This window comes from Cynocephalus volans, chromosome 11, assembly GCF_027409185.1.
Source record: "Cynocephalus volans isolate mCynVol1 chromosome 11, mCynVol1.pri, whole genome shotgun sequence".
Taxonomy (NCBI): Eukaryota; Metazoa; Chordata; class Mammalia; order Dermoptera; family Cynocephalidae; genus Cynocephalus; species Cynocephalus volans.
Window position 1 is genome coordinate 35,786,504 of NC_084470.1, and position 25,150 is coordinate 35,811,653.

Below are 25,150 nucleotides of genomic sequence, written 5' to 3' on the forward strand. Positions count from 1 at the left end.
AAGTTACAAACCAGGGCAAGGCTTTTCCACCTTCTGTCTTTGTTTCCTTCTGATGTTTCTCTAAGTTGAAAATATTTTTATTTCTTGTACTAAAAACATTATAATAACTATTACAAAGAAAACCTGGTCTACAGTTTCACTGCTCAACAAATCTCTGATTCTTAAATGTTATTATTCTTTCCTTTCTGTTCTGATAATCTATTTGACAATGGACACTTCTACACTTACTCTTGTGGTATCTAAAATGGCCCCTCTGAACTACTTTTTTGTTTTTGATTTTGGCCTATGCTCTTTCTTGAAACACTTTCCCCCTATCTTGGCACTTACTTAAGCTCCTCTGTTTGTGTTTCTGGGAAGCTGGATACAATAGCGTATTTCAGGAGTGAGTGGGACTCCTTGCACTGCAGGAATTACCGCAGCAGCAGCAGCCTTGTTACATAGAGGACTTCGTCACTAGAGAGCAGGGATCATGGTGTACTAATCATCTATTGCTGCATAACAAACTATCCCCAAAACTTAGTTGCTGAAAACAGCAAACATTTATTATATCAAGGTTCAAGAATGGCTTAGCTGGGTGTTTCTGGCTCAAGGTCCTTCATGTGGTTGCATATAAGATGTCGATCAGGGCTTCATCATCTCAAGGTTTAGTTAGCTAAGGCTCAAGGATCTGCTTCTGAGCTTACTCATGTGGATGTTGGCAGGAGATCTTGGTTTCTAGCCACATAGGCCTCTCCATAGGGGTGCTCACAATATGGCAGCTAGATTTTGCCCAGAGTGAGTGATAAGAGAAAGAAAGGGAGGGAGCGAGAAAGAAAGGGAGGAAGAGAGAAAGAAACACACACACACACAGAGAGAGAGAGAGAGAGAGAGAGAGAGAGCACAAGCACACAATCAAGATGGAAACCCCAATGTCTTTTGTAAACTAATCTTGAAGTGACATACAATCATTTCTCAGTATTATACAGACCCTGGTATAATGTGGGAGGTGTGTGAATACCAGGAGGCAGGGATTACTGGGGTCATCTTAGAGACTGACTACCTTACTTACGCAGGGGCCAAGGGTCAAAGCAGCATTCACACTTATGTGTACGCATCTCAATTTTCCTTTTTTTTTTTTTTTGGCATCTGTCTGGTAGGGGGATCTGAACCTGTGACCTTGGTGTTACAATGCTGCACTCTAACCAATTGAGCTAACCAGCCAGCCTGCATCTTAATTTTTATGAACGGCACTTCCTGACATTTTGCAGTGCACAACATATACAATCATACATAGAGGCCCAGGTAGCAGTCCCTGATCAAGTTGAGAAATCAAGGGAATTTGCTCTCAGAACTCTTCCATTCCCTATTAGAAATTTATTTACTTATTCACTTGTAAAACAAAAGTTTGTTAAGCACCTGGTGTGGATACCTTTGTGTCAGTACTGTACTAGGTAATGGGGTTCCTATGGTCTTAGAGGTAATGGAGCGCCAATTTTCTCACAGCAGTGCCGCCCTTTCTAGGTATCAAAAACATTCACAGTGACTACAGGGTGTCTGGAGCCTCCCTCAAGCCAGGCTGTAAACAAAAGGTCATTGTCTTCCATCCCATTCTCTTGGTGTCCTAATCTTTGGTAAACCCGAACTAATATGATGTTTCTTCCAGAGAATGTAATCCAAATATTTAATAACCCCTGATTACCGGGTGCTTAACAAGAATGGAAGCTACCTAAACAAGCAGCAGGGCTCTACCAGTTTGACACTTTTTGCTGAAATCCAGTCCAGTTCCCACCAGAGAGGTATTTTGTATCACCCATACAGTCAAACTATAAAAACTAATTGTGACTCTACCTACTCACAAATTTGGCAGTAACAAGAATATAAGAAGAACCCTTCAAAAACATTCCCATTTGCCAATTCTAGAGGTAAAAAATTGTAGGCTCTATATTAAAGCTCAGAAATAAGAAATGTAGGAAAGGAGAGAGTGAGTTCATGGTGACAGATTGATGCACCAGAACAGGAAATATAAGGAAGGTGAGTTATTTATCTTGGAGACCAAGTTAGAGTCTCAGGGAAGAGGAACTGAGAAAATCAAATAAAAACCTACGTCTGTTACAGTGGACTAATGGTAAAGTGTCCTGAAATTCAGACTCCAGAGTCAAACTCAGATTGAAAGTGATTTCAAATCCCAGCTCTACTACTCACTAGCTGTGACTGTGGGCAAGTGACTTAATCCCTCTGCACCTCAGTGTTCTCATCCCAGTGTTCTAATCTGTACAGTGGGGTTGATGGCATGAAATCAGCCTATGTGGTGGTTGTGACCCGGCATGGAAAGTGTTTAGAACTTTGCCTAGCACAAACTAAGAACACAGTAAGTGCTAATTATTATTATTGGAGAAATTAGATCAATGTTTATTATGTCATCAACTGAAAGAGATCAATTTCATTCACTCAACCAGGATTTACTGAATATATATAGAAGTGAATCCCATTTTCTCAAGGTGCTTAAATGTAGGGGGTGGGGAGGCAGAAAGAAGGGAAGGGAAGAAGGGGAAGACTAAAAAAGTTGAAAGTATAGCTTTTGGTGACAGGCGGCCAATGCAGAGTGAGCACCATGAAGGCCTTGGGCACACTGTACGAGGTGGTGGGGCCCCTGTCTGCTCAAATGCTACACGCCGCAGGTCTACCACATGTTAATCTTTGCTCCTGATCAAGTCCTCGTCAAGTCTCGCTTCTGGTACTTTGTATCTCAGCTAAAGAAGATGAAGAATCTTCAGGGGAAACTGTCTACTGTGGATAGGTGTTCGAGAAGTCCCCTCCGCTGGTGAACTTCGGTATCTACGACTCCCGCAGCGGCACCCACAGCAGCACGTATGGGGAACACCCTGACCTGACCACCGCCGGCGCCGTCACCCAGCGCTGTGGCGATATGGGCGCCCGGCACCGCGCCAGGGCCTGCTGCATCCAGATCACGAGGGTGGAGGAGATCGCGGGCAGCAAGCGTCGCCGGCTGGTGGTCAAGTAGTTCCACGACTCCAAGCTCAAGTTCCAACGGGGTCCGGCTCGCCAAAACAAGCCACGCTTCACCATTGAGAGGCCCAACACCTTCCTGTAGGTGCAGGGCCCGCTCACCCTGGGTCTGCAGAATCGGGAACGCGCGCGTACGCACACGGTCAGGTGATAACCATGGAGAAAAATAAAACAGAGGAGAGAGATAGGAAGTTCTGGGGGAGGGGTGGGAGGAAAGAATGTTCTAGAGATAGGAAATACAGAAGTCTTGAGGCTGAGGAATGCTTGGTGTGTTCCATAACACCAAGGCCAGTGTGGCTGGAGGGAGATGAGGATGGGGTGAAATTGTTCACTGGGAGATCAGGTGGGTCCTAGCTGGGGGTGCTGGGCAGATCACGCAGGGCATGCAGCCATTATAAGAACTTTGGCTGTTGTTCTAGGATGGGAAGCCACTGGAATTTTTGAGAAGAGAAGAGACGTAACCTAACCTATGTTTGCAAGACCACTGGGACCGCTGTGTGTGTGTGTGTGTGTGTGTGTGTGTGTGTGTGTGTGTGTGTGTGTGTGTGTGTGTGTGTGTGTGTGTGTGGTGAAGGGAGGTGGTAGGGGGTAGTAGAAAGATCTGATAAGTGCCTATTACTGAGACGATAGTGGCTTGGACAAGGGCATTAGCAGCCGGGATGGGGGTGGGAAGGAGGGACACTTTTAGGATAATTTCTCAAAAGCAGAGTCAACAGAATTTGCTGATGAATTGTATGTAGAGTGTAAAACAGAGAAGGGTCAGGAATAGGGAAGCTCTGTGAGGACAGAGATTTTTCTTTTACTCAATGTCATACCCCTAGACATACCACCTAGACAGTGCCTAATACTCAATAGATAGTCCTTGAATGAATGAAAACAGTGACTCTGATTTGTATTACACCGTTTTAAAACTCAGTAAGTAGTAAATGGCAGTTAAAATATCTACAGACAAATGAAGTACTGTAATGACCAAAGTTTCAGCAATTAAACAGTGAAACCTTGATATTCAACACCGTACCCCACAGATATGTACCATCAATTATGTTTCAATAAAAAAAGAAAAAAACAAACAAAAAACCCACAAAACCAGAACAAAACAGTGAAACCTCTTCCAATTCTTTCCACAAAGATGGAAGCTGACATTGCTGCATCCCTGGCCCCCAGCTGCCAATGACTGAGGACTGAAAAACAACTTTGATGCTTTCTGTAACAGTACTTTGTCATAAAATATTTGTTAGTTTACTGTAAGCTAACAAATAAAACCCCAGAATATATACAGAAGAGTGTAAGAGGAGTTTGCTTGGAAAAAAGCATGGATACCTAGGAAATGGGCATTCTGTCATCTATCCTCACTAATCACAGTAGTTGCAAAACACACAGAAGGCTTTGATATTTCTGTATACTTGAAACACAATCAGTAAAATGAAAATAATAGCATACAAAGGTTTTATGAGATAAATTATGCACATTTACAGCAGTCTATGAAATGCCCTATTTGGTCATATTCTAAATATTAAAAAGCAAATATGATAAATTTTATAACATCTTTCCTGCACCACCTGAAAGATATAGGAGGCTATATAACTGAAATTCCAGGATATGCTAATTTCGAGTTTAAGGGTAACAGGGCTTGTTGATATGCTTGAGTGTCACATAGAAGTGATATCCAAGAATTCACCCACTTTTTGCTCAATGGTGATTTACGGAGGCTGGAAGCCAATACTTGCTTTCGGTAATTTTCAGGGATGTTATAAAGTAACAGTCAATTTTTGAAGACATTTGATAAAAGAATTTTGAGATCTAGACATATGTATTGCTCTGGACCTGCTCCTGTCTTCTGACAACTTATTGCACTGATATCTTTAGGCTGCTTAAGTTGCTCTGGATTCTGTTCATTGCCATGGTGGGCTCAGGGCACCTCGTCGGCCGGTTTTCCTCACCAAATTACTGACTGAATAGGCTATATTCAACTGACCCGGTCTAGGTCCCCCCTTTCCTGGGGGGACGGGTGTGTGTGTGTCTGTCTGTCTTCAGTCCTGTCTGGGCAGGACAACTTTTCCACACACACAGCTCCAGAGTCTCTACATAGGAGAGGTTTAGGAGCACTCAGTTGGTAAGAGGGGCTGAAGGTGGGTGTGGGGGAAATGTCGTGGAAGCTGAGTTTGCAAAGCAGGCACAGTTTTTAGAAAAATGGTTATTTGGGGTGGAGGTTATAGGGGAACCTAATGTTCCCTCAGGCCACCCACAGCACTGCTACTGTGCCCATACTCTTCAACTTATAGCGCTGTACCCCCCCTCGCCCACACCCCACCCCTTTGCAATATCCCAGTGCTAAATGGCCTGGAGATCCTAGCTACTTGCAGGTGGGCAATCTGGTCCAGGGCGAACCAAAAGGCTGAAGGACCTTCGGCTGCAGCGTCGGGTGAAGAGTCAGACTTAGGTTGGGCGAACTTTCCAGGCCAATGTGAAGTTTTCCTGTCTTGGGTGCATGTGGACACCACGCGTCCACGAGTCTGGTTTAGTGAATCAAGAGGGTCAGTCCCTGTAGCTACTTTGCAAAAGCTCTGAGGCGAGTATGAAGTCAAGGGCTGCAGTGGATGGGGGGTAAAAGGCCTCTCCGTCCCTCGCCGCCCCCTTCACCGTCTGGGGGCACCCCCCCCACCCCCCAGCCAGTGTTTCCCTTTAATGCGCGTGCCTGTCAAGGTCCCCGCGTCCCCTCCCCTCAAGCCGCCCCGTGAGCCTCGGTTTCCCCTACCTCTCCCCGTCCCAGCCATTCCTTCTCCGTGGGACGCCCCTCGCTCATCCCCACCACGGCTCAGCCCGCGCGCGGAACGCTGGTGTCACTTTACTTTTCCGCAGGGCCTCCCTGCCCCCTCGCCCGGCCCGTGGGGAAGGCCGCCCGAGCGCGTGCCCGCCCCCGCCCCCTCGCGGCCGCGCGCTGGTGGAGGAGGGGTGGAGCGGGGGGGGGGGGGGGGGGGGGGGGGCGCGGCGCCGCACGGCCGACGTGGGGCTCGCGCTCTCGCGGTCTCTCCCGGGCGGGCGCGCAGGCACGCGCACACGCGGGCGCGCGCGCAGACGGCCGGGCGGCGGTGGCGGTGGCGGCGGCTCTCGGAGGTGGTGGCTTCACTTTCCAGGACTCAGGGGCGGCCACAGCGGCAGCCGGGGGCAACAGCCTCGGGAGTCGGAGCTAGAACGGCCGAGGGCGGCGGCGGCGGCTCTGAGGGTGAGTCTGGGCGGGAGCGAGCGCGGCGGGGACAGGCGTGGCTGGGCGGTCGGGTGCGTGGTGCGTGGGTCCGGCTTTCGGTGACTAGACGGTCCGCGGGGGACATCCCGTCCCCGGGGCCTCCCCAGACCCCTTTCCCTCTCGCGCTTCAGCAGCCGTCTCTCCCCCGGCTACGTCTCGAGCCCGCGACCTGCGCGGACACCCCTTCCTCAGGTATTTGCTCGGCCGCGCCGGTGCCCCCCGCCTCGGGCGTCCTCCCTCGCGCGGGCGTCCCTCGTGCTCCCCCAACGTCCCCTCCACGCCTCAGGTCTCTGCTTACACCGCTGGCGCCCTAGTTCTCTTTTTCCAGGCTCCTCGGCGTGCCGGGTTCCCTGCGCCCCCTCCCGCGAGCCTCCTGCCCCCGTTTCTCGCCCTTTCTACTCCTCCCCCTCTTCCCCATCCCCCCCTTCTGCCTCTTCCCTCCCGGCCCTTCTTCCCTTCTTCTACCCCTTTCCGTTCTCAGTTCCCCATCCTTCTCCCTCCCAGCCCCTTCCCTCTCCCAGCCTCATCCTGGAACTAAGTCTTTGAAAAAGTACAGGATAAATGTCACGGTGGAAAGTGCCCGGCTTGATCTTTTGCTGTTTTCCCTAATTGCATAATTGCTGCACATGGTGTCTCTCCTATCGAGTGCCGGGTCTGGCTCCGCCGCCGCACCCCAGTGGCCCGCCCGGGGAAGACCTTGTGGGGTGTATTTATATATGCCCTGGTATGGGGTGTGTGTTGTGTTGGTCTTTTGTGATGCCTGGCGCTTGTCACAGTTGGGAACCGAAGCCCATTTTTCTCTGGTCTCTTCTCTGCAGCCCCCACTGGCCTGGTTTGAAACTGGATTCTCTCTGTTTTCTGCCCCCCCATCCCCCTTTCCCTCCACTCTTCTTCTCTCATAATGTTTTGATCCCATTGCCCTTTACCATTTCTAATGAACATAAAGCGTGGCTTCGTGTGTGTGTGTGTGTGTGGCTTCGTGTGTGTGTGTGTGTGTGTGTGTGTGGCTTCGTGTGTGTGTGTGTGTGTTTTTCCCCCAGAACCAGCCAGAAATGTCCAATTCATCTTCCCTTAAGGAAATTAAGGCCGCTTTAGAAAGACATCATCCTGTGCTCGGTGGCTGTTACACCTATTTGCATGTTTTCAAGATTCATCGTTTTGTATTGTGTTTTCTTGAGTTTACTCAGATATTTTTATTTAAAAGTACAAAAGGAAGTGCTAGGACTTATCCACAAATCATCTCGCAGTTCAGAAAGATTTTAAGCTCCTCAGTATTTAATCCCTGATCCTTCAAAAAGTATGTTTCTGAATATGTGATAATTCAGTCTGGACCTTGGGAATCTAAATATTTGTCTTTACTCAGACGTTTGGATACTCCCTGGCTCTTTGGAGTTTCGTATGTGGGCCGATGCAGAAGATGAAGATTTTCATATAATGTCATATCCCATCCTATCTCCCCTAGGACACAGAACCCTTCCCCCAAATCCGGTATTTCACTGTTATTTCCCGCATAAATATCTTTACAGTTAAAAGATGGGTATTGCTGGATGTTGTGTATATAAGCTATTTTGTTTTACATTTTAGAAAAGATTAGAAACGTGAGTAAGAAGACAGCAAGATACAGATCACAAAATCAAACGTTTTCCTGTTAAAAAAGCCCAAATGAACACTTGCTTTTGCAGTTTTGTACTAAGGCTTATCTGTGAAGTAATCTGGGTTTATGGAGTGACTATATTTGCTTTTATGTCATCGGTAATATAGCCAGGCCATTTCATTTTTATGGAACATGTGAGTTTCATTCATTATGTGTTGCTAATTTCCAGGACTGTAATTACAACATAGAGTACATAGCTAATACAACTTAGACAATTCTTGTTGAAGGAACAGTATTTGAACTCATATCTTACTATTTTATGTTTAGAAACCAGGTTTTACTTTGAATATGAAGTAAAAATATTAATTTGTGTATCTCAGTATCTTTGAAACTATTATTGGAGAGTAGCTCTGTGTTTATAACCCTGAGATTTAAGTTTATCTTCCCTCGATATTAGATAATTACTGTTTAGGAATTAATTTTAAAATGCTAATTTAGAAGATAATGTTTAAAGAGTTTTAATTCAAGAATTTTTATTCGTTTATACTTTAGAGAAGACACCAATTTTTTACTTACAACTAATTAAAATGATTTATATTCTACTTTTCTTCATAAAAATTAGTTGCTCCAGAGTGGTGCAATCTTTTTTTTTTTTTTTTTTTCATTTTTTTTTTCTTTAACTGGGCATTCAAAAAACAAAACCAGCAGAAATTCCCTTATTTTTGATATTTGAAAAATATATATATAAAAACTTTATTTCTAAAAGTTTCTGTCTATAGTGGTTATCAATGGCCTCAGATGAATTTATATCATTTGTAGGTAAAGATTTGGATGAGATAAGGTATGTTAGGTTAAAAGTGGAAATACATTTTTCTTTATTGTGAAACCATAGAAATTATGCTTCCATGTGAGGATTTTTAATAGTATTTTTAATAGTTCTGTAGTGAGACTAATTTTTACTTTATTCTTCCTCTGATGTTCTGGAGTAGTTTATGAAATTGGGTTTCAAATTATGGCTCAGATTACATCATTGAGTAGTCTCTTTAAGTAATTATATAATCATGGCATTATTAGATTGTATGAGTATGTAAATGCACATTTATAATATTGAGAAGAATGTGTAACTTTATAACTAATGTGATACACAGCTGAAACTCTAGGCATAGTTTATTAAATCATCGTTTATTAAACTGAAGCTGCAGCCTCAGTATAAGAGAACTTTATTTCATTTGAGCTCCTATATTTGTCATGTAATGGATTGCTTCTTGTTTAAGATGTATAAAATGATATCTCACTCATTTCACATTTCTTAAAATATTGCTGGCAGCTTTGCTATATCTGAGCGCCTTTCCTTGAGAATTGTTCTCTTATTCTCATGCACATCTGCTCTCACATGCTGTTAGGTACATACCTACGTGGTTTTAAACCTCCGATATATTTTAACTGAGAGGAGTAAGCTGAAAAAAAAATGATGAATCCAAGAATGAGAATTTAAAGCGAAATAAAAATGAAAAAAAAATGCAAGAAATATGTTAGGACTTTTAGAGCTAAATGTGAAACATACTGATATAAAATTTCAGTATTCTATTAAGTGACTTTAGTGCTCATAAAAGATGTCACAGCTGTGGAGACTGATGCTTTCCATTTACAGAATAGGTAGAAAAGTATTCAGATTTCTCCTCAGTGTGTTTCAGAGCTGTTTGGGCGGACCTATTTTTGTTTGGCATGGGGGAAGGGAGCTGTAGGGGTTGAGAGGGTGGTGGTGTGTGTGGTGTCTCAGTGAAGGCATTGAGTATTTGCTGTTGACTCTTCACCTCTCTGTGCTTCCTGATTCTTCCATTCCTTTACAGTGCTTTTTGATTTGTCTTACCATAAAAATTTCAATCCACTAAAGGTCTGTATTATAAAATAGCTTTAGCTTAGAGCAAGCTATGAGTTAAATCTTTGGCGATGATGATTTTTATCACTGCCAACTAGCTATCCATTTGGACTGAATTATAAAAAATTGTGCTTTCATTGAGGTGTCTTCATTTTACCTATTATTTCTTATTCTTGGTCATATCAAAAACAGTTTTCTTTCAAGTACTAATTTGATTAAGAGTAATCAAAAGTATCCTTTTCAAAAGGAATTTGTTCAATTTATCTATGATTTTTAAAGGTATATTTTGTGTTGCTAATGGTACTTCTTAAACACGGGTAGTTTTGTTTTTTAAAGGAGTGTCTGAAAAGGTAACTAGATAGTGCTCAAAGTGATTATTAGGTGACAGTACCATGGTGAGCACAAGGCCCTTCAGAGTCTGGGCATCGATTTTGTCCATTCAGTTCTGGATTTGTGAGAACACTCTAAGCTAATTGGGTCATAAGGGATGTATTCATAATAATCAAACTCAGAAATTGATTATGATGGAATGACAGTTGAGAGGGGATATTCCTTTTCACTTACTGGAATTTTTTGTGTCTGTTATCTAGGTTATAACAGCTACTGAGGTATCAAGGTATTGAGGAAATTGAGTTGGTAATCAGAGCTGCTTGGGGACCATGAACTCAGAGAAAAGGGAATTTGAAAGCCTTGAGGGATATTTCACCCAGACTATGGAAAAAAAAAAAAAAAAGAATTCTTCAGTGTGTTAATACAGTCTGTATCTCTTGTGAAACATGGCTGTTTAGTATATAGTTGGATCAATGTGCACACCATCATATGGTTCAGTTTTTATTTAGAATCATGCAGGCCTCTATGTTCTTCTGTTATCACAAAGGCTACTTAAATCAATTTACTAGTTTAGAGGATTTTAACCTTAGCCCAGCCATGAGGATGTATTGATTGGATATAGATGTGGAAATGTCGCCCCATTTCTCTGTTCCTGTTGCTATTTGTACTAACCTCTGGCATTTAGCGAGCTGACTTAACATTTTCATCACCCCGAAAGGAAACTTCATACCCATTAGCCATCACTCCTCCCTCTCCCCTCACTCCTAGTCCCTGGCAACCACTTCTCAGCTTTTATGTCTCTATGGATTTGCTTATTCTGGACATTTCATATAAGTGGAATCATATAGTTTGTGGTCCTTTGTGACTGGCATCTTTCATTTAGCATGGTGATTCAAGGTTCATCTGTGTTGTAGCATGTAGCTACTGTGCTTTCTTTTTAATGGCTGAGCAATAGTCCATTATGTAGATTTACCACGTTTTGTGTATTCATTCATATGTTAGTGGACATTTGAGTTGTTTCCACTTTTTGCCTATTATGAATAATGTTGCTCGGTGTAAACATTTCCTGTATACGTTTTGGATGTTTTCATTTCTTAATACATTTTAAATGGGTGAAAGGAAAGTTTTGGCCAACTTATCCATTTTATATTGAGTTTTACTTTTTCTTCTTTGAGGCTCACTTTCTGTCTTTTCTGGAGGTACCTTATTGTAGTCCTGTCCACAGCTGAATAAATTATTTTTGATTCTTTAATTCAGGATCTAAAATGTCCACTGAGGCACAAAGAGTTGATGACAGTCCAAGCACTAGTGGAGGAAGTTCTGATGGAGACCAGCGTGAAAGTGTTCAGCAAGAACCAGAAAGAGAGCAAGTTCAGCCCAAGAAAAAGGAGGGGAAAATATCCAGCAAAACAGCTGCTAAATTGTCCACTAGTGCTAAAAGGTACCTCAGCTATTACATATAACCTTTTCGTTTTTAGTATCAATTTATGGCTTAAATTCTGTTTTTCTGTTGCATTTAATTTTTTTTCTGAGATATGGGCCATGAAGTTCACGGACTTTTCTTTCCCCTTCAAAATGATTTCTTTTACATGGTTTTAATTGTAGGCAACTTTTTGGTAAAGTCAGTTAAATGGCATGACAGATTCATAAAATACATATAAACAGTGTTTGTTTACTGTTAGGAGAGCATATACAGGACATACAAGTACAATGGTTGATTTATGGTTACTTGATCATAATTATTTTTTTCTGTTCAGTAACACAGAATAGAGATTAGTAGGAACCTATTGAAATAGTTATTGAATGATAGTTTATTTTCTACTACTCCATGTTGGTTAAGTCAGAAATGCTGGAGGTTGCAACAGATGCATCTTGGTTTCATTACATTATGCAGTGGACAGTCTTGATACAGAATTTGTCTTTTCATAGAGAATAGATATATCTAGAAAGTAGATATTTGAAAGATTCTCTATTGTTACATCAGTCTTTTATGATGATTGGCATTTTAAATGGTCATTGAACTTGAAATCTGCTTTGATATTGAAATGTAAATTTAGTTGAGTCTTTCCTGATCCTATGATTTTATGTTCTTGCTTTGTTTTAATATCTTTTTAATGTCAAATAGGAAATGTAAGTAAAAACAGTCTGTAACTTTTAGGCATAGTGGAATGTCTGAATGTTGAATGATAGCTTTACATATTATTGGATGATGTGCGCTAGGGGAGACTCCTCTCCCAAATATCAAAAACCATTATAGACTAGTAGACCTTGTTTCCCTCTGACTTAGTCAGTTCATAGCGTTGGAAAGAACCTTCTCTCAGGCACCTTGGTGAGAGGTGTTGGAGTGATGGTGAGTGTAAGCATCCCATTCCAAGGGACTAGAGTATTTGATTTCTTCTTCCCAGGGATGTGTTGCTAATCGTTGACCTCTGTTGAAGGAGTTGTGTGAAAGTTAGATAGCCCTGAACTTTAAACCTTTGAGCCTCTCTACTACAGCATGCTAGAGTGTGGGGGAAAGAGTTCAGTTTGTTTTTGCTGTCATACCTCAAGTCCAAGAAGACTCAGCTGGCTGGCTCTTCTGCTACCTGGCTGTAACACAAAATGATCTGCTGCTGGGAAATGGGGGGTGGGGTTAGGATGGATAAGAAAATGGGGAATGGAGAAAATATGATATTTAGGTGAAAGAAAGGAGGTTGTTCCTTCAAATTTTGGTATTATTTCTTGATTCCCTACTTTGTAAATGGGGATATTAATACTTTCATTCTTATATCTTCTCTTTGCTAGCTCCCATCTGCTTTTAGCTGGTTTTTATTAGCTATACTTAATTTTATATCTTCATGGTTAGTAGCATTTACATTGTATAATGCAACTACAACCCATCTTCTGTGCTTCGTCTATAAGTAAAAAACCAGTAAAAAAAATTGTACATTTATTATAACTGTACATATTCAATGCCAGACAAAAAAACAGCATGTTAAGATTAATTTCCAACAAGACCAATGTTATGATCCCTGGACTACCCAGTGAGTCATAGCATTTAGGCAAAATAGACCAACTTCTTTTTTTTCTTAATATTTGTTACTTGATTAAAATTATTTCACATTTTACTTTCCTTCATATTTGATCTATGATTTTCTTATACAGCTTTTTTTTCTTCTGGGATTTCTGATTTTATTTCCTCCTTGAATAATGTATCTTTATTATATCCTTATATTATATCCTTATACACTGCAGCACACTCTTGTCTCAACATGTTTAATCTACACCCATCTGCTTTGTCTTTCAGAAATATACTAAAATTTCTCATCCATTGGTGACCACACCCTCCTTCTCTTCGCCGTTTTTTCCTTTTGGCAATTTCTGTATACCCTCACCCTCTAATGGGGTCCTGAATGGGTGGGAGGTGAATGTGTGTGTGCTCAGTTTGCTATATTTAACTTGAACTTATCCATTTAGTTTTAAAGTGCTTATTTTATGCTTTTGTGTGAAGTCCATAAAAGGCATTCTCCTATATCAGATCTTTGAGACTTCTATCACTTAATTATGGCTCATATGTACTTTGGTATATGTAAACATATCATAGAATCCGTATTAAAAGGAAATTACAGTGTGTTAAAAATAAAAGAGATCATAGAGTTTGTCTCTTAATTTTGTAGGACAGAAAACTGAGGCAGAGAGAGTGAGCACACCCAGGTGCAAGCAGTATTCTTGCCCAAGGACTCAATTAAGGGCATGGCAGAATTAAAATGAAAGCTTTTTGGCTCTGAATTTATTAGTCTTGCTCTGATTCATAATTCCTCCCCAACCTTGAATCACATGGTTTAAAGAAGTGAAAATTATATTAGTAGAATGCAGTTCCTTTAGGAAGTTGGTACCAGTCCTATTGGAGGAGTCCTATTTATTCTAGTAGTTCCGTTTGTTGTCTTGAAAAAGATGTAGAATGAAATTGTATGAGCGTACACGTTTTAGTTCAAAATCTTGCTTGTCTTGTTTTAGGTAATTTAGTCAGCTATCAACCATATTATTACCAGACACGAGGTATCCAGCTGTTAATAACCTAATATTTAGAAACTAAGGCAAAAGGGAAGAAATAGTTTTGAGAATTTTTTTGCATTTTTTGTATTTGTGTAGCATTGTTAAGCCTTTGTATATATGCATAGGGTAGTAGATGCAGTTAAAAGTCAAAGTAGAAAATAATACATGAAGACAGAAGCTGGTTCTAGAAAAAATTTTTTTCTTTTTATGAAGCCCATGCAATGACATTAAAATAATTATTCCTGTGATATTAGGATAGTTCTAGCAAAAGAAATAGTGTCAAACTTGAAAGCCCCAACCTGCTCCGACTTAGAAGTTGTGCTCACCTCCACAGCTGCATCCATTGATAGTGGCCATTCTCATCACCTCAAAACTGTGGCAGAAATGACTACTTTGTTGTTGTATATGATGTTTTATACAGTATTAGTATTTCAAATTAAAAACACACAAAACGGAAATATTACTGTTAAAGTATAACATTTTAATGAGATAGGTTAATATTAAGAGTGAAGACATTTTAACATAACTTTTTTTTTCTTTAAAGAATTCAGAAGGAACTTGCAGAAATTACGTTGGACCCTCCTCCCAACTGTAGGTAAGTACTTACGGATTTTTATTTACTTGTATCTTTTTCAGAAGGTTCATTCCAACTCTTAGTCTGAGGTGCAGGATTTTTATTATACTTGTATCTTTTTCAAACGTGTATTTGAACTGTTGGTCTGACGTGCAGCTGTTGTTGTAGTCTGATTAATTAGTAAAAACATCATCGTGGTTTGGACCTAAATGATGGTGGAAGACAGTGGTGGTGGTTGTTTCTGTGTGGAAATGTAATATTCAGCAAGTTTATTTGTAGCTTAGAGTGGAGTTGCCAAAAATGGTGTAATGCAGTAACAATAAGGTAATGAAATTATTGAGTAACAAATACAATTATCTTTCAGGGAAAGAGGTGTTAGGTCCTTAAGTGATTTCTTTAATGTTTGAATAATAGTGTGGCTAAAATATTTGCTATTTGATAATTATTCAATTGTTGTCTTGTTGGAAATTGATTTTTTAAAGTGCAGGAACATTAAACAGTGTTTCTTCATGGTTTACATTATTTCTTATGGTCATTGGTTGTGACTGAGTAAGAATGAGTAATTTGAGGCAATGATATTAAATATAAAACACTCTCTCCCTGTATGACCACATTTTCCCAATTTTCTGGTGTTTACTTATGGGAAATAAAAGTGCTTGCCTAGTAATGATTAATGTTTTACAGGTACGTAGGGGAGGAGGAGGAAAATACCCTATTTTATACTGTACCTTGGGTCCGGTGTAATAGTTGTAAGACGGCTGTTTGTCTATTTTAAGACATTTATTTCTGTTTTGATATGAGGTCAGTATTGGAACCAGGCCAACATGGTGTTTTTATAGTTTAAATTGATAGTGTTATGCATTGAAGGTGAGAGGGCAGATTACATGAAAATGTTTCCAACATTGAGTGCAGGTAAAATCAATTTGTACGATTTCTGGTTTTACTGATCTTATTTTTATGCAAAAACAAAAATAATAACTGTAAGTATTAATGAAATTAAAAATTTTGCAGATGGTTATATTAATAGTTGACAACTATTTTGTGTAGGGAAAATTCTAACAAGACTTACTTTGTTCAAGATGAGTCTAACATACTTTTTTACATGAGAGTCATGTACAGTTACAGTATATAAACTTGCAATGATAATGTTCAAGGAATGTTTCACTCAAATAGAACAAATCTTTCTTTGTTAGCTAAACTGTTTAACATTAAGACTTTTGTCATACTTAAGACTGTTACATCAAAGCTGTTTCAGATGGCAGATCATTGTTTAGCTTTTGGCGGCCAATTCATATATATGAATTGATTTGTGGAAAAACTCCAGTTTTGAATTAAATCTAAAATCCCTTGTTTCTTAGGATAGTATTTGTTTTAATGGTCTGAAAAAAAAGCAAAAAACAAGAACCCAAAATACTGTACTATATCACATATTTTTATTTTTGTAAACTTTTACAAACAATTGAACTGCTATGCACTCCTTTGCTTAAATTTTGACAACAGATTATTGGCAAAATAAGCTAATTACTTTGTTTTAATGAGTTTGTTTAAGGCTCTTTTTTGATAAGTGAAGTCCACATATAAAATTGCACGATATAGAATGCAACTTTTCTATTAGATATTTTATTTTGTCATACATTGGATAGTCTAGTTTAGCTTTGACTTATTACAGATAACAATTCAACTTTGATTAAACCAATATTGTGAACGTGCATGAAAACTTAAGAGACTGAGGAAATGAATTACATAGTGGTTATTATTTAAATAAACTAAAATAATTGAACCATAGTTTTTTAAAGTAAAAAAGTTTAACTATAGTGTTATCTGAAATTTAGAGGTTTACTTTTTCATAGAGGCTTAGTTGATGGTTCATATGTAAGCTCTTTATAAATAAAGCAAAGCATATATTAGTTTGTCAAATGTTTAAATGTAGAAGTCACATAATAAACCTTCAGACAGTTTCAGGAAAGATACCTACTTTGGTTAATTTTCTGATTTATTTCAATTTATGAGGATATCCACTTGTGGTCTGAGGATTGCATAGCTAATAAGTTTGCTTTAGAAGCTAGGTCTGCAGTGCAGTGGCTTTGACTTTTGTTGATTCCAAAATATTTGCTTGCACTGGGTCAGGCAAAGAGAAAAATCATTTCATCTGCCTTTATTTGGTGCTCCCTTTGGCAAGAAAAGGAGCCTCTATGCTGTGGCTGTTTGGTTAGTGGTGATTAGTTTTACACTCCCTACGTGCTTATGCTACTTAATATAGATGTTTGGTGTGCTTGTTAAATGAATTACTGTGGTCTTTGGATTGTTTGGTGTCAAATATTTGATTGTGGTTTATAGTAAATCTGCCCATCTATATTTCAATGAAAATGTGGTAACTATCTTCTGAAAGAGAAGTTAGAGTATAAATTTAGTTTGGCTTATTTTTGACTAAAGTTAACAATGCTTTTGTCGTTGATTTTTAAAAGTTCTATTCTGTGTGGCCTAAAGACTATAATGAGTTAACGTGTAAAAATATAGCAAATTAAAGTTATCTGCCTAGGGCCGAACCCGTGGCGCAGCAGCACTCCCGCCGCGGGTTCGGATCCTATATAGGGATGGCCGGTGCACTCACTGGCTGAGCGCGGTGTGGCCGGTCACAAAAAAGACACACACGAGAATAAATAAATAAAAAAGTTATCTGCCTAATAGAGTCAGAGTCCCTTACTTAATCGGTAAGTCATATCTGATTTCAGAAGAAATCATTCCCTTGGTATTGCTTTTGTGTATTACTTCTCCTAGTACACATTCCTCTCAAAACCCTGCCTTTTGGTTCTGAGAATAGTTGTTAGTCTATCACAGATAACTATTATGTGTGAGGGCACATCTGTGGATTACCTGTTTAGGCAGTCAGAGAGTGGAGAAAGATTTTATCTGTTGGTTGTCTGGGTGGGGTGTGTATGTGTGTCACGTTCCAATTAGGTTGTGGTTTTATTCTATTTTCTGGAAACTTAAACTAGTACAACCCAATTCTGTGTTTATGTCAGGTTAGAGATGGGACCTCTGAATTTTGGTTCATCTCTTATGTGATGTCTACTTAAGCAACTCTTGGAATCATATTGAAGGAAATAGCATGTGTTTAAGTATTGTGCAAGTCTGTCATTTGTACATGTTGGGAATATAAAGTCTCCCTGAATCACATTATACAGTGAGAGAGAGATGTTTATGTAAGGCATTTTTAGAGGGAGTTACTCTACTATAGTGTTGGTTAATTTATTTTTTAGGTTTTGTGTAAACATAGTAATTATTTTAAAAGAACATTCACAAATGACTTAATAGGTTGAATTGTTTATTCTTATAGAAAATACATGCCTCTACATCTTGCAGTTTTCTTTTCACTTTTTTTGCTGGCCTTGAATGAGGTAAAAATGCAATAATGTGTTTTTATTTTTGAAGCTGGGTTAAATTTTTCTTTATCATTATTTTTTTTCTTTTTACATTACTCATAGTTTAAAGAGTAAATGTTTCAAAACAATTAAAACTTTATGATATATCTAAGAAAAAAGTTTCTGCGTGTAAGATCATAGAGTCTGTAGGGCCATAGGCATAAAAAATTATTATTTGGGTGATATTTAGTATATGCTTAGAGTATTTCATATAAATAATAGAATATATATTTTTGCCTGGCCTCAACTCTTAAGGTTGGATAACATAACAGACCTGTGACATTTGCAAGGGCTCTACCCTCAGGCCTCTGGTGATACATAACTGTTTTCATACCACCAGCTGACTTAGAAATGCTGAGCTGTTGGCTAGAATTGCTCATTGCCACAGCAGCTTTGCTGGATGGAGTGGGTCAGATTTATGCTATAGAGCTCTAACAGGTAACATTGCTGCCCCTTATAAATGACTGCATGTTGTGACTTTCACAATTCCTCACAAATCGTCAAAAGCACAGATCTTATATCTGTGAATGCCAGAGTGTTCATTTATATTTCCTTGGTGCTAGTGGAAAACTGGCAGCTAGTGGGTCAGAGAATCTCCAAATTAATATTAAATTTTTTGTCATTCAGAGGATAACTTGTTCCTCTGTATTGCAGAGAAACTAAGTTTTAAATTCTGTGATCTGATACTGCTAAAGTTTGTATTAGGATTATGAGCATGGGAATGACAGAGTATCCTTATTACTTTTTGAAAGTAGAGACTAAGGTAAAATGATTTGTTTGGATTTTGACTTTTGATCTAGTAATTGAGCAAGTAAAAGGAGGAAATAAACCAAAAAGTATAAAAGGCTGTAGTTCATTTATACTAGCAGTTTGCACTTCTTTCTTTCTTTTTTTTTTTTTGGTGGCTTGCTGGTACAGGGATCCAAACCCCCTAACTTTTGGAGTTACTAACTGAACTAATTGGCTAGCCCTGCACTTTTTATTTCTATGTGTTTCAAGGATCTATTTATTCAACACTGGCTCTGTTTTTGATTTTTTTTTTTTTTTTTTTTGGTAAGCACTTTATTGAGATATAATGTGTGAAATTCACTTTACACTTTAAGGTTTTTAGTATATTCACAGAGTTGTGTAATCATCACAATCAATTTTACAACATTATGATCACCCCCAAAAGATACCAGTGCCTTTAACAGTCGTCCCTTCCCTATTTTTCCCCAACTTACCCACCCCCAGCCCTAGGCAACAACGATTTACTTTCTGTCTCTATGGATTTGCCTTATTTTGATATTTTGAATGAATAGAATCATACAGTAAATGTTTTTTTGTGTCTGGCTTCTTTTACAAACACAATGTTTTCAAGGTTCATCCATGTTGCAGTGTACATCAGTACTTTATTGCTTTTTATTGCTGAATAATATTCCATTTTAATGGAAATACCACATTTATTTATCCACTTATTAATTGATGGACATTTAAGTTATTTCCACTTTTTGGCTGTTATGAATAATGCTGTTATGAACATTTGTGTACAAGTTTTTGGGTAGACATTTGTTTTCATTTCTCTTGGGTATATACCTAGGAGAGGAAATGCTGGGTCATATAGGTAGTCTATATTTAGCCTTTTGGGGAGCTGCCAGACTGTATTCCAAAGTGACTGCACCATTTTACTTTCCTACAAACAGTGTATGAGGATTTCAGTTTCTCCACAACTTTGGCAATTCTCGTTATTGTCCATGTTTTTTTTTTTTTTTTTTTTAATTTTATTTTGTCGATATACATTGTGGCTGATTATTGCTCCTCATCACCAAAGTGGTATAGTGGTGAGCATAGCTGCCTTCCATGTTTTTGATGATAGTCATCTACTAGATACAAAGTAGTATTTCATTCTGGTTTTGATTTGCAATACTATGATAGATAATGATGATGAACATCTTTTCATGTGCTTATTGGTCATTTGCATACCTTCTTTGGAGAAATATCTACTCAAATGCTTTGCTTGTTTTTTAAATTGGGTTGTCTTTTTATTGTTGAGTTGTCAGAGTTCTGTATACATTTTGGACACAAGACCCGTATATTACATCTATGACTTACAAATATTTTCTCCCATTTTGTGAATTGCTTTTTTTACTTTCTTGATAGTGACCTTTAAGGCATAATATTTTTACTCTTGATGAAGTCTTATTTATCTATTTTTTAAATTTCTTTGTGCATTTGATATCATATCTGAGAAGCCGTTGCCTAATCCAAGGCTACAAGAATTTATTCCTATGTTTTTCTTCTCAGAATTTTATAGTTTTAGCTTTTACATTTTGCCCTTTGATCTTGTTTGAGTTAATTTTTGAATTTGGTATAAGGTAAGGGTCCAACTTCCTTTTTGGCTTATGTATGCATAGTATCTCAACACCATTTGTTGAAAACATGGTTTTTCCCCATTGTCTTGGCATACTTGTTGAAAATCAGTGGATCATAAATGTGGAGATTTATTGCTGAGCTCTAAATTCTATTCTGTTGCTGTCTGTGAGGTACTTCAAAAAGTTCATGGAAAAATTCATATTATCTTTTAATTCTATTTTTACCACACTTTTTGAAGTACCCTCATATTCTTATGCCAGTAACACAGTCTTGATTACACAATTTTGAATCATATTTCTTATGAGGGGTTGTTTACATGACAAAATTTAAATACACCTTGAGGGCCTATGTTATATAGGCTATTGAATTATTTATAGTCATCTCTCCTTTCTTTAATACAGGTAATTGAGAAATATTTTTTATTCATTCCTATGACTTCTTGACCAGTTGCTGCAGTGTTAAGTAGTTTTGTATAGACTTTATGAAGACAGACAAAAGACTCTTTAAACAACATTGGAGATGCACCAAGTGACTAGAACAGTTAAGAAGAACTGTTTGGAATAGCACTTGCAGGTTAGATAGCTGAAGAATTGGAGTATGTGTACAATGTGGCAGAGAATGAGAAAGCATGTCTTGCCTTATGTTCGATTGGCATTTGACAACTTCAAGAGCTTCAAGCTTCTTTATATTCTCATTTCCCTACCTTCTTTTATGATTTTTAAGATGAGCTCCTTCATTACTGCCAAGAGTATATGTATGGTTTTTTGGGGGTTTTTTTGTCTTCACTTTGAGGCTGGCTTTTCACCTGGGGCACAACCAACATAGAGGCTTACAGGGCTGACTGCCTGTCATTTCAGATAGGGAACTTTATGTGTAACTGTTTGCTGTCATATACCTTTATTTCAAAACTGTACTCAGGGAAGACATAACTACCTCAGTAGAATTACCAGAAAAATTTCTTTCTTATTTCAATATGTTATTATTTTGTATGACATAGATTTAAAAACATGTATTTGCTAATAAAAAATGATGAATGATAGGGCTGACCCTGTGGCTCACTCGGGAGAGTGCGGTGCTGGGAGCGCAGTGGTGCTCCCGCCGCAGGTTCGGATCCTATATAGGGATGGCCGCTGTGCTCAGTGGCTCAGCGTGGTGCGGGCGACACCAAGCCAAGGGTTGCGATTCCCTTACCGGTCACAAAAAAAAAAAATGATGAATGATAAAGTCAATTTACAGCTCATTACTTACAGTCTTTTAAAATTTTATTTCTTTTTTTCTATTTTTTGCTGCTTTAAGAAAAACCCAAGTGTGGTATAGTGAAATATATATTTGGTTTTCATTCCATTTCCTGGCATACACCTCCTAAAATCCTTAGAATCTCCAAAGTGATATCTTTTTGTATGCTGGTGTGTTGACTGATGGCTGGCATCCCCTAGGTAGCTTTAGGATGGGTCTGGTCACTAGAAATAACCAACGGAGGATTAGAGGGTTGGCACTTTCAGTCCCATCCCCCCAATCTCTGGGGAGAGGAGAGGGACTGGAGGTTGAGTAGATTACCAATGGCCAATGATTTAATCAGTCTTGTCTTCATAGTGTAGCTTCCATAAAGACCCAAAAGAACTGGGTTTGGGAGACTTCCAAAAAGGTGAACACATGGCAGTTCATAGAGGGCAGCCCGCTTGGGCAGGCCATAGAAGCTCCATGCTGCTTCCTGCATACCTTGCCCTGTGCGTCTCTTCTTCTGTATCCTTTGTAGTAAACTGCTAAACAGAAGTACGTGTTTCCCTGAGTTCTGTGAACTGCTCTAGCAAAATAATTGAAACTGAGGAGGGGGTCGTGCGAACCCTGATTTATAGCTGGTTAGTCAGAAGTTCCAGAGGCCTGGACTTTCTACTGGCATCTGAAGTGTGAGCAGTCTTGGGGACTGAGCCCTTAAGTTGTATAGCTGACACTATCTCCAGGTAGGTAGAGTCAGAAGATATGTGAATTAGAGGACATCCAGCTGAAGTCTGCTGCAGAACTGATTGCATGCTTGGTGTGTGGGGAAAAAACCCAATACATTTGGTCACAGAAGTCTACTGTGCTGATTGTGGTGTGAGAGCAGAAGAGAAATTATTTTTTTCTATCAATGAGAATGTGTCTGAAAAATACATTAAATGATCACATAGGGATTATATTTTATAATAGCAACAGAACATTTTATCACTTAATTTGCCCAGCTTTATAACTGGTTATTATTTCAGATTTATTACCTAAGCACTTTAGATAGAAAGTGTAATTATTACTCTCTAATACATAATATTTTAATTCCCATATCTCTTATCTTTTAAGATATCCTGAAAATTGTATTCTCTTGATATCCAAATCATTTCTTTATGGTGATCATTACATTCATCGATTTAAGTATTTTTTTTATGAACTAAACATTAGTGCAAATGACAAAACTTTTTGTTAGTATATTTTGAGAACAATACGTATTTTGATTTTTTGCATTTATGTTGAAATTTGCTTCTTGGACTATGTTTTTAATTAATGTTCTAAATTCATGCATTATTAAAAATGATAATAAATTGTATATAAAATACAGATTTTATATATTCAATAATTGTACAATTTTATATAATGAATTATAATACATTTATAATTATAGTAAGTCCGTACATACTTTAGAGACTTAATGGGATGCTTTTAAAGGTATACCTAAATCCATATTTGTGTACAAGCAGCACATTATTCTAAAATGTTTAATAGAATCAGGCAAAGCCGTAAGCTAAAATTTACTTTCTATTTCAATACACAGCAGGTAGACTCTCTCTACACACTCTTACCTATATGGAAGATGCAGCCTAGTAATAATCTGAAATGAGCAAAAGAGAGGCAGAACCCTTGTACCAGGGCCAAGTTTTCTGCCTTGGCATCTTCTGTTCCCTCCACCTAGAATCCAGCACCTGCCACTGCAACATTCAATGCTGTCAGTTCTCCTGATGCTTCATATTATAACTATTTTACCTATTTCACCCACTTCGGTGGGAGCTGTTTCTTCAATTTCTGTAGCATTCAGTTGGTGTTCTATATACCTGTGAATGGGTTAATACAATTAGGCATCTAAAAGTATTTGAATGCTTCCAGTGTTTGAGGCAGTGTGCTATGTGCTTTGCCAGAATTATCTCATTTAATCTTCATAATTATCCTTGATGTAGATACTAGTTTTGGATAGTGTTTTACAGATGGAAAGACAGGCTTATAGAGGTTAAATTACTTGCCCAGGGTCACACAGCACGTAAGCGGCAGAAATAGGGTTTCAGTCTTGATATTTCTGACTTCAGAATTCAAGTGTTCTCAGGCTTTGCTGTGTTGTTTCCATTCATGAAAAAGATTTAGGAGAATCAGTCTAGAACAGCATGGTCCCAGTACTTTCTCTTAGGTTGGAAATGTTCTGTATATACGTTGTGCAATACAGTTGCCACTAGACATGTGTGACTGACTGCTTGAAAGGTGGCTAGTCCATTTCAGTAACTGAATTTTTAATTTTAATTAATGTTAATTTAAGTAACTGTGTGTGACTAGTAACTACTGTATTGGACAGCACAGATCTAGAAAAATAACTTCTTAAGGTTAAACTTATATTTAAATATTGGGTAAGAGACCAGGTCATTTTGACCTTTTTTTGGTGGTGTTTGTACCTGCATATTTATACTGCATAAATAAAGTAAATACATGTATACATACATACATAACTAAAGACTCCATAACTGTTTGTAGTTATGTATTTATTTCTCTCCTCCCCCCACCAAACTGTTATATTCTAAGAGTCAGGGGCTCTTAAATATTCTTTTTAGCACATGCCTTACATGTGAGAGGCATTTAATTAAGTAAAAGACCTTTATTAATATTATAAAGTATTAATTGGGTAATATTTATTTTTAAATTCTTAACACAATGAAAGGGATATTGCATATTGTTTTTACATAGAATTATAGGCTACTGAAACTGTAAAGCTTGTGATCTGTTACTCTTTCCAGGCCAGAGAGAAATGGGACTTCCTGAAGGATGTACAGTTTAATGACAAAGCCAGGACTAGTATTCAGACCTGATAGTTCAGTGTGCTGCTTATTTCATTAATAGAATGGATGCACTTTATACACTTAGAAAATTTAGACATGACTTGTATAAATAAGGAAAATTGGGAATTCCTATCCATGATTATTAGGTACATTTGAAAAGAACTGGAGTTATTTTGGCTGGAGAAGTGAGGGGGCTATGATAGTTGTAGTTAACTATTTTCAGAGTTCTAAAAAAGGAGAAAGATTTAACTTACTCTGTGTGATTTTAGGGAGTAGAACTAGCACTGCTGTATTAAAGTTAGAGGAAAACCATTTTCTGTTTGATACAAAAGTTTCGACTTCAGTTAGAGCTGTCCAGAGAAATAATGGGTGACTTCAAGAGATAATGAATGCCCCACCTCTAGAGGAATTAAAAATGAATATTTGCTTGTTTCAGAGGGATTTTTAGATGTGAGGTGGGAGGTAATACTAGAATGGTATTTTTCGGCTGCTGGACCCTAGACAAATGAAGCATGTTTTTATCAGCTTTTGTCATCTTCATCTATGGATTATGACTCATTTTTTCTCTCTTCTTTGCCCTCTTGGACCACATGTAGGTAATTTATATAGTTTATTGGCCTATTTAAAGCAGCCTGCTTGTTATCAGTCCA

General features: G+C 38.6%; 1 protein-coding gene and 1 pseudogene across 1 annotated transcript in view; both read left to right on the forward strand.

Moving 5' to 3' along the window:
• The first annotated feature begins 2,590 nt into the window (after positions 1–2,590).
• On the forward strand, positions 2,591–3,091 carry LOC134390053 (large ribosomal subunit protein eL20-like; annotated as a pseudogene).
• A 2,998-nt stretch (positions 3,092–6,089) lies between these two features.
• UBE2E2 (ubiquitin conjugating enzyme E2 E2) overlaps positions 6,090–25,150 on the forward strand; it is a 361,055-nt gene continuing 341,994 nt past the window's right edge. Inside the window, exons 1-3 of the mRNA XM_063114307.1 lie at positions 6,090–6,229; positions 11,311–11,494; positions 14,633–14,683. Coding sequence (XP_062970377.1) covers positions 11,319–11,494; positions 14,633–14,683 — 227 coding nt within the window. The 5' untranslated portion in view covers positions 6,090–6,229; positions 11,311–11,318. The remainder of the gene's footprint in view (positions 6,230–11,310; positions 11,495–14,632; positions 14,684–25,150) is intronic.